This window comes from Otolemur garnettii, unplaced genomic scaffold, assembly GCF_000181295.1.
Source record: "Otolemur garnettii isolate 467f Iridium unplaced genomic scaffold, OtoGar3 scaffold00099, whole genome shotgun sequence".
In the NCBI taxonomy this organism is placed as follows: domain Eukaryota; kingdom Metazoa; phylum Chordata; class Mammalia; order Primates; family Galagidae; genus Otolemur; species Otolemur garnettii.
The window spans coordinates 2,335,497-2,349,728 of NW_003852494.1; the positions used below are offsets into that span (position 1 = coordinate 2,335,497).

The following is a 14,232-nucleotide window of genomic DNA, read 5'->3' on the forward strand; positions in this document are numbered from 1 at the left end:
GCCTCCGCCTCCCAAGTAGCTGGGACCACAGGCGCCCGCCACAAGGCCCGGCTATTTTTTGGTTGCAGCCGTCATTGTTGTTTGGCGGGTCCTGGCTGGGGATTCGAACCCGCCACCTTAGGTGTACGTGGCTGGCGCCTTAGCCGGTTGAGCTATAGGCACCGAGCCTGGACTTTATTTTTTAGAACAGTTATAGATTTACATAAAAATTAGGAAAGTAATACAGAAAGGTCCTTTATACTCTGTACCAGTTTCCTCTATTATTAACAGCTTACGTTAGTGTGGTACGTTTGTCACAATTACAGATTTGGTTTTGAAATATAGCGCCAAAACATTTCATCTCAGAAAAAAAACTTTGGAATTTTGATTAGAATTGGAACGTATTGTAAGGCTGGGTAGAGTGGCTCATGCCTTGAACCTTCGCACTTTGAGGGGGGCTGAGGCAGGTGAATTGCTTGAGCTCAGAAGTTTGAGACCAACCTGAGCAAGAGTGAGACCTGATTTCTATTAAAAAATAGGAAAACTGGTCAGGTGTAGGGATGGGAACCTGTAGTCCCAGCTACTCAGAAGGTGGAGGCAGGAGAATGGCTTGAGTGCAGGATGCCATGGCACTTTAACCTGGGGAACAGAGTGAGATTCTGTCTCAAAAACACAGCAAAAAAACCCAACTGTAATATATTCTAAATAAAATCAATGATGCCATTACCCAACAGCTATGCCACTTACTATGTACCAGGCGTTGCCAAAAAATCTAGGGATCCTTATGGACCCTGTCATCTGCAGGGTGCTTTTCTAGTCAGAAAGCAATCATATACTATATGTTGGCAACATTTTAAGTCTTCGTTCCTAGATAGGTGTCTCCTCTTATTCGAATCTGGAGTCTTAATATCTGCTCCTGTGGGTTGAGTCCTTGAGTCCTGTGCCTCATCTTTGCTCCAAAGTGACAGGCAGAGGAGCCAGGCCAGGTAGCCCAGGTGGGCTACAGTCAAAGGCCCTAGAAAGTTGGGAAGTCTGTGACCCATGGATTGGCTGACAGTGCTAGTCCACTCAGGCTTTCTTTAAAAGTCCTCAGAGGGGATCATGTGAGTGATCTGGCTTGAACAAAGATGGAGAATCCAGAGCAGTAAGGAAGTTGTTTAGGTTTTAAAAACGTTATCAGAATAGCCAGCCTGGTCTGCATACATGATTTGTTTGGTCTGCATGGATAGTGACTCACAACATTTTGAATTAGCTGTCAGTAGTGAAAAATGAGGAGATTTTACCCAAAGGCTCCCAATTTTAAGCTTTTCTAGAAAAATCAAAGATTTCATGACATTAGCTCTGCCTTCCAAACTTCAGCAGTTGGCAAGAGCCTGGTAGCAAGGTTCTCCTTTGGCCGACTCCCTGTTACTTAGGCCAGACTGAATGTCCCCAGCCATGTAATACTAGGCTTATTTATCATTATACCTAACCCACATCATTCATTTGCATGACCAGCATGCTGGCCCCTGGTATCCATTTGAGTTCATGGGCCATGGGTTTAGCTGAATAGTACCTTTCCTCTCTTCACCATTCAGGTCTCAGTTGAGATGGCACTGCCTTTGAGAAGATTCCCTGATCTAGACTAGCAAGGTTAGGCTTCCCTGCTGGCTAGGCCTAACAACCACAGCCATCAGATATTATTGTAATTATTTGTTTCATAGCTATTCTCCTTCCTGGACTAAGCTTCATGAAGGTAGGTCCTCTGTCTTGGTCCCGAGTTTGTCTTTGGCCACTAGCCCTATGTCTGGCATGTCATAAGTGCTCATTAAATATTTAGCAAATGAATACAGGAGTCTTATGTCCTAGGCTATATCCCTTGGCCTCTGATATGGTGGTTTTCGTCCCAGGCTTGCAGAATGACCACAAGGAAGTGATGAAGCAGGTGGAGGAGGCCTTGCACCAGCTACATGCTCACGACAAGGAGAAGCAGGCCCGGGACATGGCCGAGGCAGAGGAAGAGGCCATGAGCCACAAACCAGGGCACAGTATGAGCCACAGACCTTCACAGGCCTTCGCCAAAGTGAACAGCATCAGCCCTGGCTCTCCAGCCAGCACTGCGGTAATCCAAGGCCCTTGGCAGGGGAGTCTGTGTGTGGGAAGATAGACTTGCTCTCTGCTGCAGCTCAAGTTCAATTACTGACCAAAGGCTGCCATATACCCAGCCTTGTGCTAGGGGGCCAGGGTTTTGGAGAGGGGGTCAGCCATGGCTGCTTACTACCCTGGGGGGTAGAGAACTGTTCTCAGTGTCAGAAGATGGTAGGTGTCCCAGGTGAGGGAAAGAGAATCTCTTCTTGGGGCTCATTTTAGATAGGCACTGAATAATAAAGTCAATGATATAATAGTTGCCATTTGCACCAGGCATTCTGCAAAATGAGTTATGCATCTTACCTGGTATGTTTTTAAAAAATTAACAAAAAATTAACAGCTTTACTAAGATAAAATTCATATACCAGGCGGCACCAATGGCTCTGTGAGTAGGGTGCAAGCCATATACACTAAGGCTGGTGGGTTCGAAACCAGCCCAGGCCAGCTAAACAACAATGACCACTGCAACAAAAAATAGTCAGGCATTGTGGTGGGCGCCTGTATTCCAGCTATGTGGGAGGCTGAGGCAGGAGAATCACTGCCCAAGAGTTTGAGGTTGTTGTGAGCTGTGATGCCATGGCACTCTACCCAGGGTGACAAAGTGAGACTGTCTCAAAAAAATAAAAATAAAAAAATTCACATACCGTAAAATTTACCCACTTGCAGTGTCTATACAATTTGGTGTCTTTTAGCATATTCACAGAGCTGTGCATCTTGTCACCACAATCAATTTTAGAACAATTTCATTGTCCTAAAAGGAAACCCCATAATAATTGGCCATTTCTCCCCAGCCCCTGGCACCCACTAGTCTACTTTGTATCTGTATGGATTTGCCTGTTCAGGACCCTTCCTGTATATGGAGTCACCCAATATGTGGCTTTTTGTGTTTGGCTTCTTTCACTTAGTATCATGTTTTCAAGGCTCATATTGTAGCATGTTTTAGAACTTCTTCCCTTTTTGTGGCCAAAACATACTCCACAACATGGATGTACTGTATTTTCTTTATTCGTTTGTCAGTTAACGGACATTTGGATTGTTTCCACGTTTTGACTGTTATGAATATTGCTGCCATGAACATTTTGTGCAAGTTTTTTCATGGACACGTATTTAAATTTAAATAGCCACCTCTGGGGTAGGTACTAATCTTTACCTCATTTCACCCATGAGGAAAAGTCTCAAAGATCTGAAGTAACTTGTGCCAGGATACATAGTTCCTAACAGGAAATTGGGTCCTTAATCCAGGTCCTGTCAATGTTTAATGATCACAGGACTGTAAGTTACACATAAACTGTTTTATTCACTATATCCACAACACATAGCACCAGGCTAGTCAGCCCATGACAAACATTTGTTAAAGGGATGAATGAGTAGTGGTCTGTGTCTTCCTTAGGATCTAGAATAGCAGTTCTCAACATGTGGGTCAACACTCAGAGAAACTATATGAAAGGGCCATGGCATTAGGAAGGTTGAGAACCACTGACCTAGAATGAAAGGGTCCCTCTAGTTTGGGTCAGCCTTGTACCCATGGCTGCTTGTTTGGGGGCGTCTTGGACAAATGTTTGTCTTGTCTGTTGAATTAAATGGTCCACACTAGCCTGCCTCTTCTTACCCTTGAACCTAGGGTCAGGGCTTCAGAGAGCAGCATTTGGCTTATTCATACACCTTAAGGCTTCCACAACCATTAGCTGTCACATGTTGAGTAGACCTGGCCATTTTTACTAGATCTGCCCTAGAAGAAACCCTCAGGCCCAGTTATCCACTGCCCCTTCCTGTGTCTGAATCCCTGACCTCACTGCTTTGAGCTTGCTCTATAGAAAATAAGCTCTTGACCTTGACATTAAACCGGGTACTGAAGGGTAAACACCAGAAGCACATTAAATCTCTAGCCTGATTCTACATCATCTCTTCTCTTTTTAGGGTCTACAAGTGGATGATGAGATTACGGAATTTGGCTCTGTCAACGTCCAAAACTTCCATTCACTGAGTAACATCAGCACTGTGGTGCAGCACAGTGAGGGGGTGAGTTGGGGCTATGTGGTGCCTTAGTCTGTTCAGGCTGCTGTAACATAATGTGATAGACCAGGTGGGTTACAAACAACAGAAATTCATTTCTCACAGTTCTGGAGGCTGGGAAGTCCACAGTCGGTGTGCTGGCAGATTTGGTGTCACTGCTTTCTAGTCCATAGGTGGCAGCTTCTGTCTGTGTCATCACAGCCTATGGCAGAAGGGGAGAGGGGCCTCTTATGCAAGGACCTCGTTCCATCATAGGTTCTCCCTTGCATCTGAGGTACCTCCCAAAGGCCCCACCTCCTAATACCATCACCTTAGGGGTTAGGAGTTCAACATATGAATTTGAGCAGGACACAAATATTCAGATCATAGCATTTGGCATGTGGTCAATGTCCCTGGACTTGCTTGGGGCCAGGAAACGTTGCTGAGTCCTTGCTGCCTTCTTAGTTCTGTTACTCAGGACAGTCTCAGTTCAGTGTCTCTGCACTTACTGTTCCTTCTACCTGGAATGCTTTCTTCCTTACCCCTATCTTCTTTTTTTTTATTGTGAGACAGAGCCTCAAGCTGTTGCCCTGGTTAGTGCCATGGCATCACAGCTCATAGCAGCCTCCAACTCCTGGGCTTAAGCAATTCTTTTGCTTCAGCCTCCCCAGTAGCTGGAATGACAGGCACCCGCCACAATGCCTGGCTATTTTTTGGTTGTAGTTGTCATTGTTGTTTGGTAGGCCTGGGGTGGATTCAAACACCCCAGCTCTGGTGTATGTGGCTGGCTCCTTAGCCACTCGAGCTACAAGCGCCAAGCCACCCCTGTCTTTTTTACACCAGTGATACCTCAGCAGGGCCTTTCCTAGCCACCCTAACTAAAATTCCCCTTCTGGCTTAGTGCCTGTAACTCAGTGGTTAGGGCACCTGCTACATACACCGGGGCAGGTAGGTTCGAACCTGGCCTGGGCCTACTAAACAACAGTGACAACTGCAACAAAAAAATAGCTGGCTATTATGGTGGGCACCTGTAGTCCCAGCTACTTGGGAGGCTGAGGCAAGAGAATTGCTGAAGCCCAAGAGTCTGAGGTTGCTGTGCACTGTGATGGCATGGCACTCTACCAAGGGCAACATAGCGAGACTGTCTCAAAAAAAAAATTCCCCTTCTTGCTTCCTAATTCTGGTTTTCATTTAACAGCATTTCTTGGAGATCTTTTCATTTTGGTACATACTCGTTCTTTTTTATTGCCGTTTAGTTCTCTGTTGAATAAATAGAGTGCAGTTTGTCCACTGCCTTACGAGTAGACATTTTGGTGCTTCCAGTTTTATGTCAAGATGAACAGTTGTGTATACTTGGTGTGACTGTGCGTACAAGTGGGTGCTTCTCTAGGTAGATACCAGAAAGTAGAATTACAGGCTCTGAGCTATGCATGTATAAAATTTTTTTTTTTTTTTGAGACAGAGCCTCAAGCTGTCCCCCTGGGTAGAGTGCTATGGCATCGCAGCTCACAGCAACCTCCAACGCCTGGGCTCAAGCGAGTCTCCTGCCTCTGCCTCCCAAGTAGCTGGGACCACAGGCACCCACCACAACACCTGGCTATTTTTTTTTTGGTTGCAGCCATCATTGTTGCTTGGCGGGCCCGGGCTGAATTCGAACCCGCCATCTTAGGTGTATGTGGCTGGCGCCTTAGCCATCTGAGCCACAGGCGCCGAGCTGCGTGTATAAAATTTTAATAGGTACTTTGAGAAGATCTTACTGATTTATAACTGGATAAAGTCTGTGAGTAAATTGTGTCATCAATAGTACTTTGTAGTGTTGATCTTTTAAAATTTCTGCTTAAATGATGTCTTGTAACTTGTTTTTTCCTAGTTACCAAGGTTATCTTTTTTTTTTTGTTTATACTTTTACTTCTTTGAATTTCTCGTTTATGTTTTTTCCCATTTTTTTCTGTTGGGTTTAAAAAATTGATTTGTAGGGATTCTTTTCTATTTTCTAGATATTACATCTTTGTTATACTTGTGGCATATTTTCTACTGGTTAGTTCCTTGCCTTTTAACTTTGTTTTATGGTAATTTTGACTATTTGAAAAGTTCTTTTTTAAAATTTACTTTGTATCTTTTTTTTTTGAGATAGGGTCTTGCTCTGTCACATGGGTTGGAGTGCAGTGGTGTCATCATAGCTCACTGCAGCCTCAAACTCTTGGGCTCAAGTGACCTCATGCCTCGGTCTCCCAAAGCACTGGAATTACAGGCGTGAGCAACCACACCTGGCTACCATTTTATTTACTTTATCATAGGGTTCTTCCCTGCCCAAACCATACCTTAAAATTTAAAGAAAGAAGTATGGTGTAGTGCATAGCAGTATAGTGCTAATCAGGTGGAAGAGAACTTTATTCGTGTGCATTTTGACCATTTCAGTCTCTTAAAAATAAAATAAAAGTTAAAATTCCAAATCAGCTGCTGGCTTCCAATTTGTAGCATACCAACCACATCATTAATGTTTCTATTGAATCATCTTGCTCATTTCTTGGTAATTTGAAATGAACAAAAAATCCACACTTTTTGGGAGAAATACAGGCTCAAAGTCCAGAGAAATTACTTAGTCAAGTTTTTGGTTCCCAAATGAAGTCTACTGTTTAACCAACAGTTCTAGGAACCCCTACAGGGCTGCACTGCTTGGTCCTGCATAACTCAACAGAGGCAGGCACTAGGAACTTTGATCAACATTTGTATATCTTCTTTGGAGAAATGTCTATTCGAGTCCTTTGCTCATTTTGTATGGTTTTCTGTTGTTGACTTGTTTGTGATTTGCAAATGTTTTCTCCCATTCTGTGGATTGTCTTTTTACCCTATCAGTAGTGTCCTTTGATGCATAAAGTTTTAGATTTTGATGGCATCTTGTTTTGATTTGTAATTTTTTTTGGTATGTTCCCCCTCGTGTACTTTAATTTTTTTTTAATTAAGAAAGTAATACATTGGGCGGCACCTGTGGCTCAGTGAGTAGGGCGCCGGCCCCATATACCAAAGGTGGTGGGTTCGAGCCCTGCCCCAGCCAAACTGCAACAAAAAATAGCCAGGTGTTGTGGCGAGTGCCTGTGGTCCCAGCTACTCAGGAGGCTAAAGCAAGAGAATCACCTAAGCCCAGGAGTTGGAGGTTGCTGTGAGCTATGATGCCATAGCACTCTACCGAGGGTGACAATGTGAGACTCTGTCTCTAAAAAAAAAAAAGAAAGAAAGAAAGAAAGTAATACATACACATGGATAACAAAATTAATGATACAGAAATATATGAAAGTAATTGAAGGCTGCACAGGCCATAGTCTGTCTGTGGTTCAGGGTTGCTATCTGCCTCCTAAAGCAAAGTGGAGGGTTTGTCTTCTGGGAAGACAAAGTCATTTTCTCTTCTGAAAAAACCCTCCTACATAGTTGGCTTTGCCATTTACCAGGAATAGAAGGGTAGAGATTGAGGCCTTATGAGTCTGAGTTTCCAGCTGAGGTTAAAAAAGAAGACATGGATTGTAATGAGAAGATTCAGAGTGGATGTAGTTACCTCCAGAACTTGTCAGTGTTGACTCAGCCTGGGCTTCATGACAGTCACAAAAGTAGATTCCTTAATAATAAAAAACATATAGTCTCCCCCCCACAAACAGAAACATCTTTCTCTTACTCTAAACTACTGACATTTCTCTCTCAGAGTAACTAGTCTTAACAGGTTTTGGGGGTATATTCTTCCAGAAAACTTTGCACAAAGCAACACACATGTCCTTTTAGAAAATAAAATCATTCTTCTTAGCAAAGTATCTCAAGAATGGAAGAAAAAGTATCCAATGTACTCAGCCCTACTATGAAACTAATTTATAGCTTTCATAGGAAAACTATAACCCAATTTTAGCCCAAGAATATGTGGAAAGGGGAGAGGGAGGGAAGGGGGGAGAATGGATGGAAGGAGGGCGATTGGTAGGATTACACCTATGGTTTATCCTATAAGGGTACATGTAAATCTCTCTAAATGTAGAATATAAATGTCTTAGCACAATAACTAAGAAAATGACATAAAGGCTATGTTAACCAGTTGGATGAAAATATTTCAAATTATATATAGCAACAGCACTCTGTACCCCATGATAGCATTAATGTACACAGATAAGATTTAATAAAAAAAAAAAAAAAGAAAGAAAAGAAAATGGGTTCATACTTTGCTGTTTTTGTTTTGTTTTGGTTTTACTAAAACTCTTAAACCACTGTACTAGATTTGAATACTACTTTATTGATGGACATGTTGGGTGTTTTCAATTTTTGAATTTAAAAACAGTCTTAGAATGACCACTTCATTTGTATTTTATCTTATTCTTTTATACTAATAAAATATATCTTACATGCACCTTTTAAAGATTTTGGGGGGGAGAGAACCTGTGTTTTCCCAGGAAAATGGTGCTGATTCCCAGCATCACTGGCTGCCCCAAGAGTGCCACGTCCCTGTCCACTCTTGAAATGTGCTTATTTTCTTTACAGAAGGGCCTGAACGTGGTAGTGATGCGTAGGGGAGAGAAACACCAGCTCAGACTTGTTCCAACACGCTGGTCAGGAAAAGGATTGTTGGGGTAAAGTACCTGTTTCTGTTCATTCACACTGAAGCAACAACTGAGTGTGTGTTAGACGTGAAGGTGGAAGGGAAATCTGGGGGGACATTGGGGCATCCCCAGAGTGTGTAGAAACTAGTGGTAAATACGAGTGGTAGGAATGAGACTGCAGGTCTAGAGGCAGAGGGAGCTGGTGTCTCTCCTAAGAGTCTCTCTGGTTCTTTCATTAACTGGGCATTTGCTTTAAAAGAACGAAAGAATATACTTACCTGGCAGGGGAGATACCATAATCATGAAGGTGGTTTTCCCAGGGTGAAGCTTATCCATTACACTCTGGATGTGCTGACCCTGCGATTTCCCCTGAAGAAAAAGAAAAAAATGAAAGAATGTAGACGAAAAGCTAAGACTTAACTTCTGACCTTCCTTTTCTTCTTTTCTTCCAGTTGCAACATTATTCCTCTGCAGAGATGACTGTCCTTTGGAAACATTAACAGGAAAGCATCTTCTCTTGCCCTGGACTTGGGTGTAGTGGAGATTTCCTCACTCTCTTCTCTCCCTGAAGCATAAGGATGGATCTGGAAGAAGCTGGAAGCCTGAACTTCTAGGTGGTGGAAACGCTATGGCCTTCTCATGTAATCTCTCTGGATTAAGGCATTGTTAAAACACTTGATTTGTGCTTAGCATCTTTTGCAAATGCCCTGAATGGGAATTCTCTGGCTTGTGGGCAAGTGGGTGGGAGTTATTCTGGCAGGTGCTGATATGACCTTTTAGGATTTTGTTTTATTTTATTTTATTTTCAAATAAACAGTTTTACAGTGCTGATATGACCAGGTTATCACCCCACCTGAATTTCTTATGACTCTCTCAAGCCAAAGCTCGGACAGAACATCCTCAGGGAAAGTTGGGCAAAACAAACAAGCCATTGTGCCAAAGTCAAGATTTGACCAACATTTTTCTTTGTACTGGAGCACTGCTGGTGTGGCCACAGAATAGTTCCATGTATCCTTAGCAGTTAGGCCTCTAGGGCTATAGCAGCTCCCTTTGGAGAATGAGGAAAGCCAGGAGGCTCTCCAGCTAGCCCTGCTAGTCTCTTTTCAGTAACCTACCAGAGGGCAGCAAGCTCCTTTCACTTGTGGAATATAAAGCACTGCAGATTAGCTTCTAATTTGACTTTTTGTAATTGAACCTCATGGCCATGCACTGAGATCAGCACTATTTTGTAAACTGCTAAGATGTGCCTGACATTGCTAATGGGAACTACAGTTTGCAGATCAGACCTCTTGAAAATGCTTGTTCCTTCTTTTATTTCTTCTGTCTTTTAAGTTGTTGAAATGGGTCTCTGATTTCTACTAATGCTGTGTCTGCATCTTTCTGTCTCTTCATGGTATCACAATGTTTATTTCTCTAGTTTTTGTACACCACTTGCTGTTTTGGAGGAGGTCTGGCACATTCTGCTGAGCAAACCTGTGTTTCTTAGGATTGGATTTGCTTGGGTTAGGTACAGACCCCAGCTTGCCCTGTTGGGAGTCAGTATTGGTGTATGCTTCCAGCTATGAGTTCTTTTTTTTTTTTTTTTTTTTTTTTTTTGAGACAGAGCTTCAAGCTGTCCCCCTGGGTAGAGTGTCATGGCATTACAGCTCACAGCAACCTCCAACTCCTGGGCTCAAGTGAGTCTCCTGCCTCCACCTCCCAAGTAGCTGGGACCACAGGCGCCCGCCACAACGCCTGGCTATTTTTTGGTTGCAGCCGTCATTGTTGTTTGGCGGGTCCAGGCTGGGGATTCGAACCCGCCACCTTAGGTGTACGTGGCTGGCGCCTTAGCCGGTTGAGCTATAGGCGCCGAGCCCAGCTATGAGTTCTTAAAAGCATTTCAACTTGAAAGCGTTCCTGGCTCGGCGCCTGTGGCTCAACCGGCTAAGGCGCCAGCCACGTACACCTAAGGTGGCGGGTTCGAATCCCCAGCCCGGACCTGCCAAACAACAATGATGGCTGCAACCAAAAAAAAAATAGCCGGGCGTTGTGGCTTGCGCCTGTGGTCCCAGCTACTTGGGAGGCAGAGGCAGGAGACTCGCTTGAGCCCAGGAGTTGGAGGTTGCTGTGAGCTGTGATGCCATGGCGCTCTACCCAGGGGGACAGCTTGGGGCTCTGTCTCAAAGAAAAAAAAAAAAAAAAAAAGAAAGCGTTCCTGTGGTACATCTTCCCTCAAATTGTGTATTCTTTTCTTGTAGCTACAGACTTGCTGTGTTTACCAACGGTTACTGTTTAAATTGCATATTTTAATTCCAAGTGTTTTCCAGTCTCCCTTTATAAGTCCCTGACTATTATAAACACAGCTTGTACTGTCTAGTTTATCCCTTTTTAAAAATTTGAGATGAATGCATATTAATCACCTTACCATCATCAAGGCATGGTGGTGGGGATAGGGAGCATAGTTCTCACTCTCCTAAAACAGTAGCAGCAAAGAGTGTTCTGCATCAGTGCCTCTGCCTAGTTTCCTGCAGGCCTCCCTGTGGAAACCTCAGGATGGCCACCTGTCCTGGTCTTCTGTGAGATTCTGAGAGTCATTTTGAACATGGAATGATGCTGTAGATTTAACCAAACTGGTTCTGCAGAAACGCTTTGTGATAAGAAGAGCAAACTAATGTAGTCTATATAATATTTAATCCCAGCTAGCTAAAGTTCTCTAAACAACCTGTGGTGCCCTGGCCAGGAGACAGGTGGGACAGATGTGTGTTGCATCTACCAGACCTGGAAATTTAGTTTGCTTTTGGACAAGAGAATTTTATCAAAGAGTTCAGACTTCTTAACTTCACTTTGCTAACCCTTCAGAAAATCAAAATTACCAGGTTTGGTCGCTGCAGCCTTTGGAGGGCATGGTACCATGGAAAGGTGGGGGATGGTTTGAGAGGAGAAAAGCGAGGAAGACAGACGAGGAGAGCCACTTCAACCGGCAGGGGGCGCGCAGGCCTCGCACGCGGCGGCTTTCTGGGCACGTGACCCAGGTGCAACCCTGTAGCTTAACGGACTGTCGCCCCGAGGCTGTGCGGTTGCCATGGGGATAAAGCTTGGGTAGCAACCGTAACTAGGGAGCTCGTAGATGAGAAGGTAGCTGCAGCTCTAGCCCTCTGAAGTAGCCGAGGGAGTCCAGGCGACGGAGACAACTCTGGCCTTTGGGGACGAGAGTGGGTGCTCTCTGTAAGTCTGGGGCAAAGGTCATGGGCCCTCGGGTAGGAGTCCTTAGCCTGGGGGGGTTGGTGCCTCATGAGGGGCGCGCACTCTGCTCAGGCCGGGCTGGGCCTGGGACGGCCCCAGGAAGACCTGAGCTGGAGGAGCCCCCACCAGCTTTCTGCTCCCCACAGAACCACACACCTGCCAGCTCTGCCCTAAAGCCCCTGAGGCTCGACTGGGCATTGAACCCGTCCCCATCCCAGACCCCATGAAGATGCCCTGGCAAACTTTGTTTTTTTTTTTTTTTTTTTTTTGAGACAGAGCCTCAAGCTGTCCCCCTGGGTAGAGTGCCGTGGCATTACAGCTCACAGCAACCTCCAACTCCTGGGCTCAAGCGAGTCTCCTGCCTCCGCCTCCCAAGTAGCTGGGACCACAGGCGCCCGCCACAACGCCCGGCTATTTTTTGGTTGCAGCCGTCATTGTTGTTTGGCGGGTCCAGGCTGGGGATTCGAACCCGCCACCTTAGGTGTACGTGGCTGGCGCCTTAGCCGGTTGAGCTATAGGCGCCGAGCCGCAAACTTTGAATTGGTGGTGAGAGCCTGGACTTGAATCCATGGGAGTAATTTTTCAGATGGAGGAGCTAAGTGTCAGATCTGTTTCTTATCAACTGTGTCATCTTGAATAAGGCACTTCACTTCTCAGAGCCTGAAACTCTTTGTTTATTTATATTTTTGCCAGAGGTGGAGTTGACAAACTGATACATTGGCTGAGAAAGAGAAATGAAGAAATAGAAATATCTTATTTACCCTGTACTCTTTGGGAATATATTTTCAAGGAGTTGAGTTCTCTTATACTAACGTCACTGAAAATTTGGCGATTTTTATTCTGAGTCCAACTTTTCAGAGATAACGTATCCATCCTTCTCATTTCTCCCAGTTGGTACTCTTGTTTGTTGTAAGGAATAAATGAGAGAATATGTCAAAAGGCTTTTAAATTGTTTCTCTATGAATTAGGGTTGCTCCTAGCTCCATACTGACTATTGCCACCATTTTCAGACACTATGTGCTGGAACTGTGCTGAGCAATTTACAGGTGTTATCTAATCTCCACAACGATCTTAGCATTTAGGATTATCTTTTATTTTTTTTTATTGAACAGTAACTATGTACATTAATGCACTTCTGGAGTACAGTGTGGGTTTTTCACACACAATCTGAAACACTTCCATCAAACTGGTTAACATAGCCTTCGTGTCATTTTCTTAGTTATTATTTTAAAACATTCACATTCTGCTCTTAGAAAGATTCACTTGTACCCTTGTAAGATAAACCTCAGAAGTGATAGGATTATCATTTTTATTTTGCCTGTGAGCAAATGCAGATTCTGAAGAGTAAAAATGAGTTGCCCGTGGTCACAGAGCGAATGAGTGTGAAATGGGATTCAGTTCTAGGATAAGCTGACTGCAAAGCCCATGCTTTTAATACTAAGCTGCACTGCTGCTGCTTTTATTCCTAGTGTTAGAATTGTTGCTAATGCCTGGGTTATGCATTTTGCTGCCTGTGGGAATATGAATATATTTTAAATGAGTTAGATGGCTCTGAGATTATTCCTAGAAAGACAAGAGGTCCCAGGATCAATTTTTTTAAGGTTTGGGCTAGGCCTTTCCACAAATGTGACATTCTTTTTATTCCCATGGGGAGGAGCCAGAGCAGTTATTGCACATTTTATCAATAGGTTAGTGCACCAGGAAATCAAAATGGGAAACAGAGGGGCCTGCTGATTATTATGGTCACAATTTCTCTAGAGGAAACTCCACAGAGAAGAATGTCAGATGCAGAAGAAACAGAAGAAGATGGAGAAACAGAAATGGAAGAAGACTATAATCCAAATTATAAAGATGTAGAAAATACACAACAAGAATCACAAGAAGATGACACATTAGCATGGAGCGGTTTTCCAGACGAGGAGGAGGGAGAGGGGGAGGAGGAAGGGGAGGAGGAAGAAGAGGGAGGAGAGGAAGGTGAGGAGAGGGAGGGGGAAGAGAAGGAGAAACGTGAAGAGGGGGAGGAAGAGGAGGGGGAAGAAGAGAAAGGGGAGGAGGAGGAGAGAGAGGAAGGGGAGGAAGAGGAAAGGGAGGGAGAGGAGGATAGAGAGGGGGAAGAGAGGGAGGAAAGGGAGGAGGAAGAGGGGGAGGAAAGGGAAGAAAGGGAGGAGGAAGGGGAGGGAAAAGGGAAGGAAGGGGAGGGAAAAGGGAAGGAAGGGGAGGGAGAAGGGAAAGAGGGGGAGGAAGAAGGAGAGGGGGAGGAGAGGGAGGAGGAAGGAGAGAGGGAGGAGGAAGGGGAGGAGAGGGAGGAGGAAGGAGAGGGGGAGGAAAAGGAGGAGGAAGG

At 44.5% G+C, this 14,232-nt stretch overlaps 2 protein-coding genes and 1 non-coding gene across 4 annotated transcripts in view; all 3 read left to right on the forward strand.

The window, feature by feature from the left end:
- Window positions 1–9,505, forward strand: part of PSMD9 (proteasome 26S subunit, non-ATPase 9) — a 17,022-nt gene extending 7,517 nt beyond the window's left edge. The window contains exons 3-6 of one of the 2 annotated variants that reach the window (XM_003796007.3): window positions 1,869–2,080; window positions 4,024–4,125; window positions 8,611–8,699; window positions 9,122–9,505. In XM_003796007.3, the coding sequence (XP_003796055.1) occupies window positions 1,869–2,080; window positions 4,024–4,125; window positions 8,611–8,699; window positions 9,122–9,149 (431 nt within the window). In that variant the 3' untranslated portion in view covers window positions 9,150–9,505. The remainder of the gene's footprint in view (window positions 1–1,868; window positions 2,081–4,023; window positions 4,126–8,610; window positions 8,700–9,121) is intronic. The other variant, XM_023516861.1, reaches the window with a different exon arrangement.
- Window positions 8,940–9,102, forward strand: LOC111727299. Its single transcript, XR_002774877.1, has one exon. It is a non-coding gene; the product is annotated as a U1 spliceosomal RNA (small nuclear RNA).
- A 4,164-nt stretch (window positions 9,506–13,669) lies between the features above and the next one.
- The window catches only part of WDR66 (WD repeat domain 66), an 80,411-nt gene continuing 79,848 nt past the window's right edge, over window positions 13,670–14,232 (forward strand). The window contains exon 1 of the mRNA XM_003796008.3: window positions 13,670–14,054. Within this exon, the coding sequence (XP_003796056.1) occupies window positions 13,670–14,054 (385 nt within the window). The remainder of the gene's footprint in view (window positions 14,055–14,232) is intronic.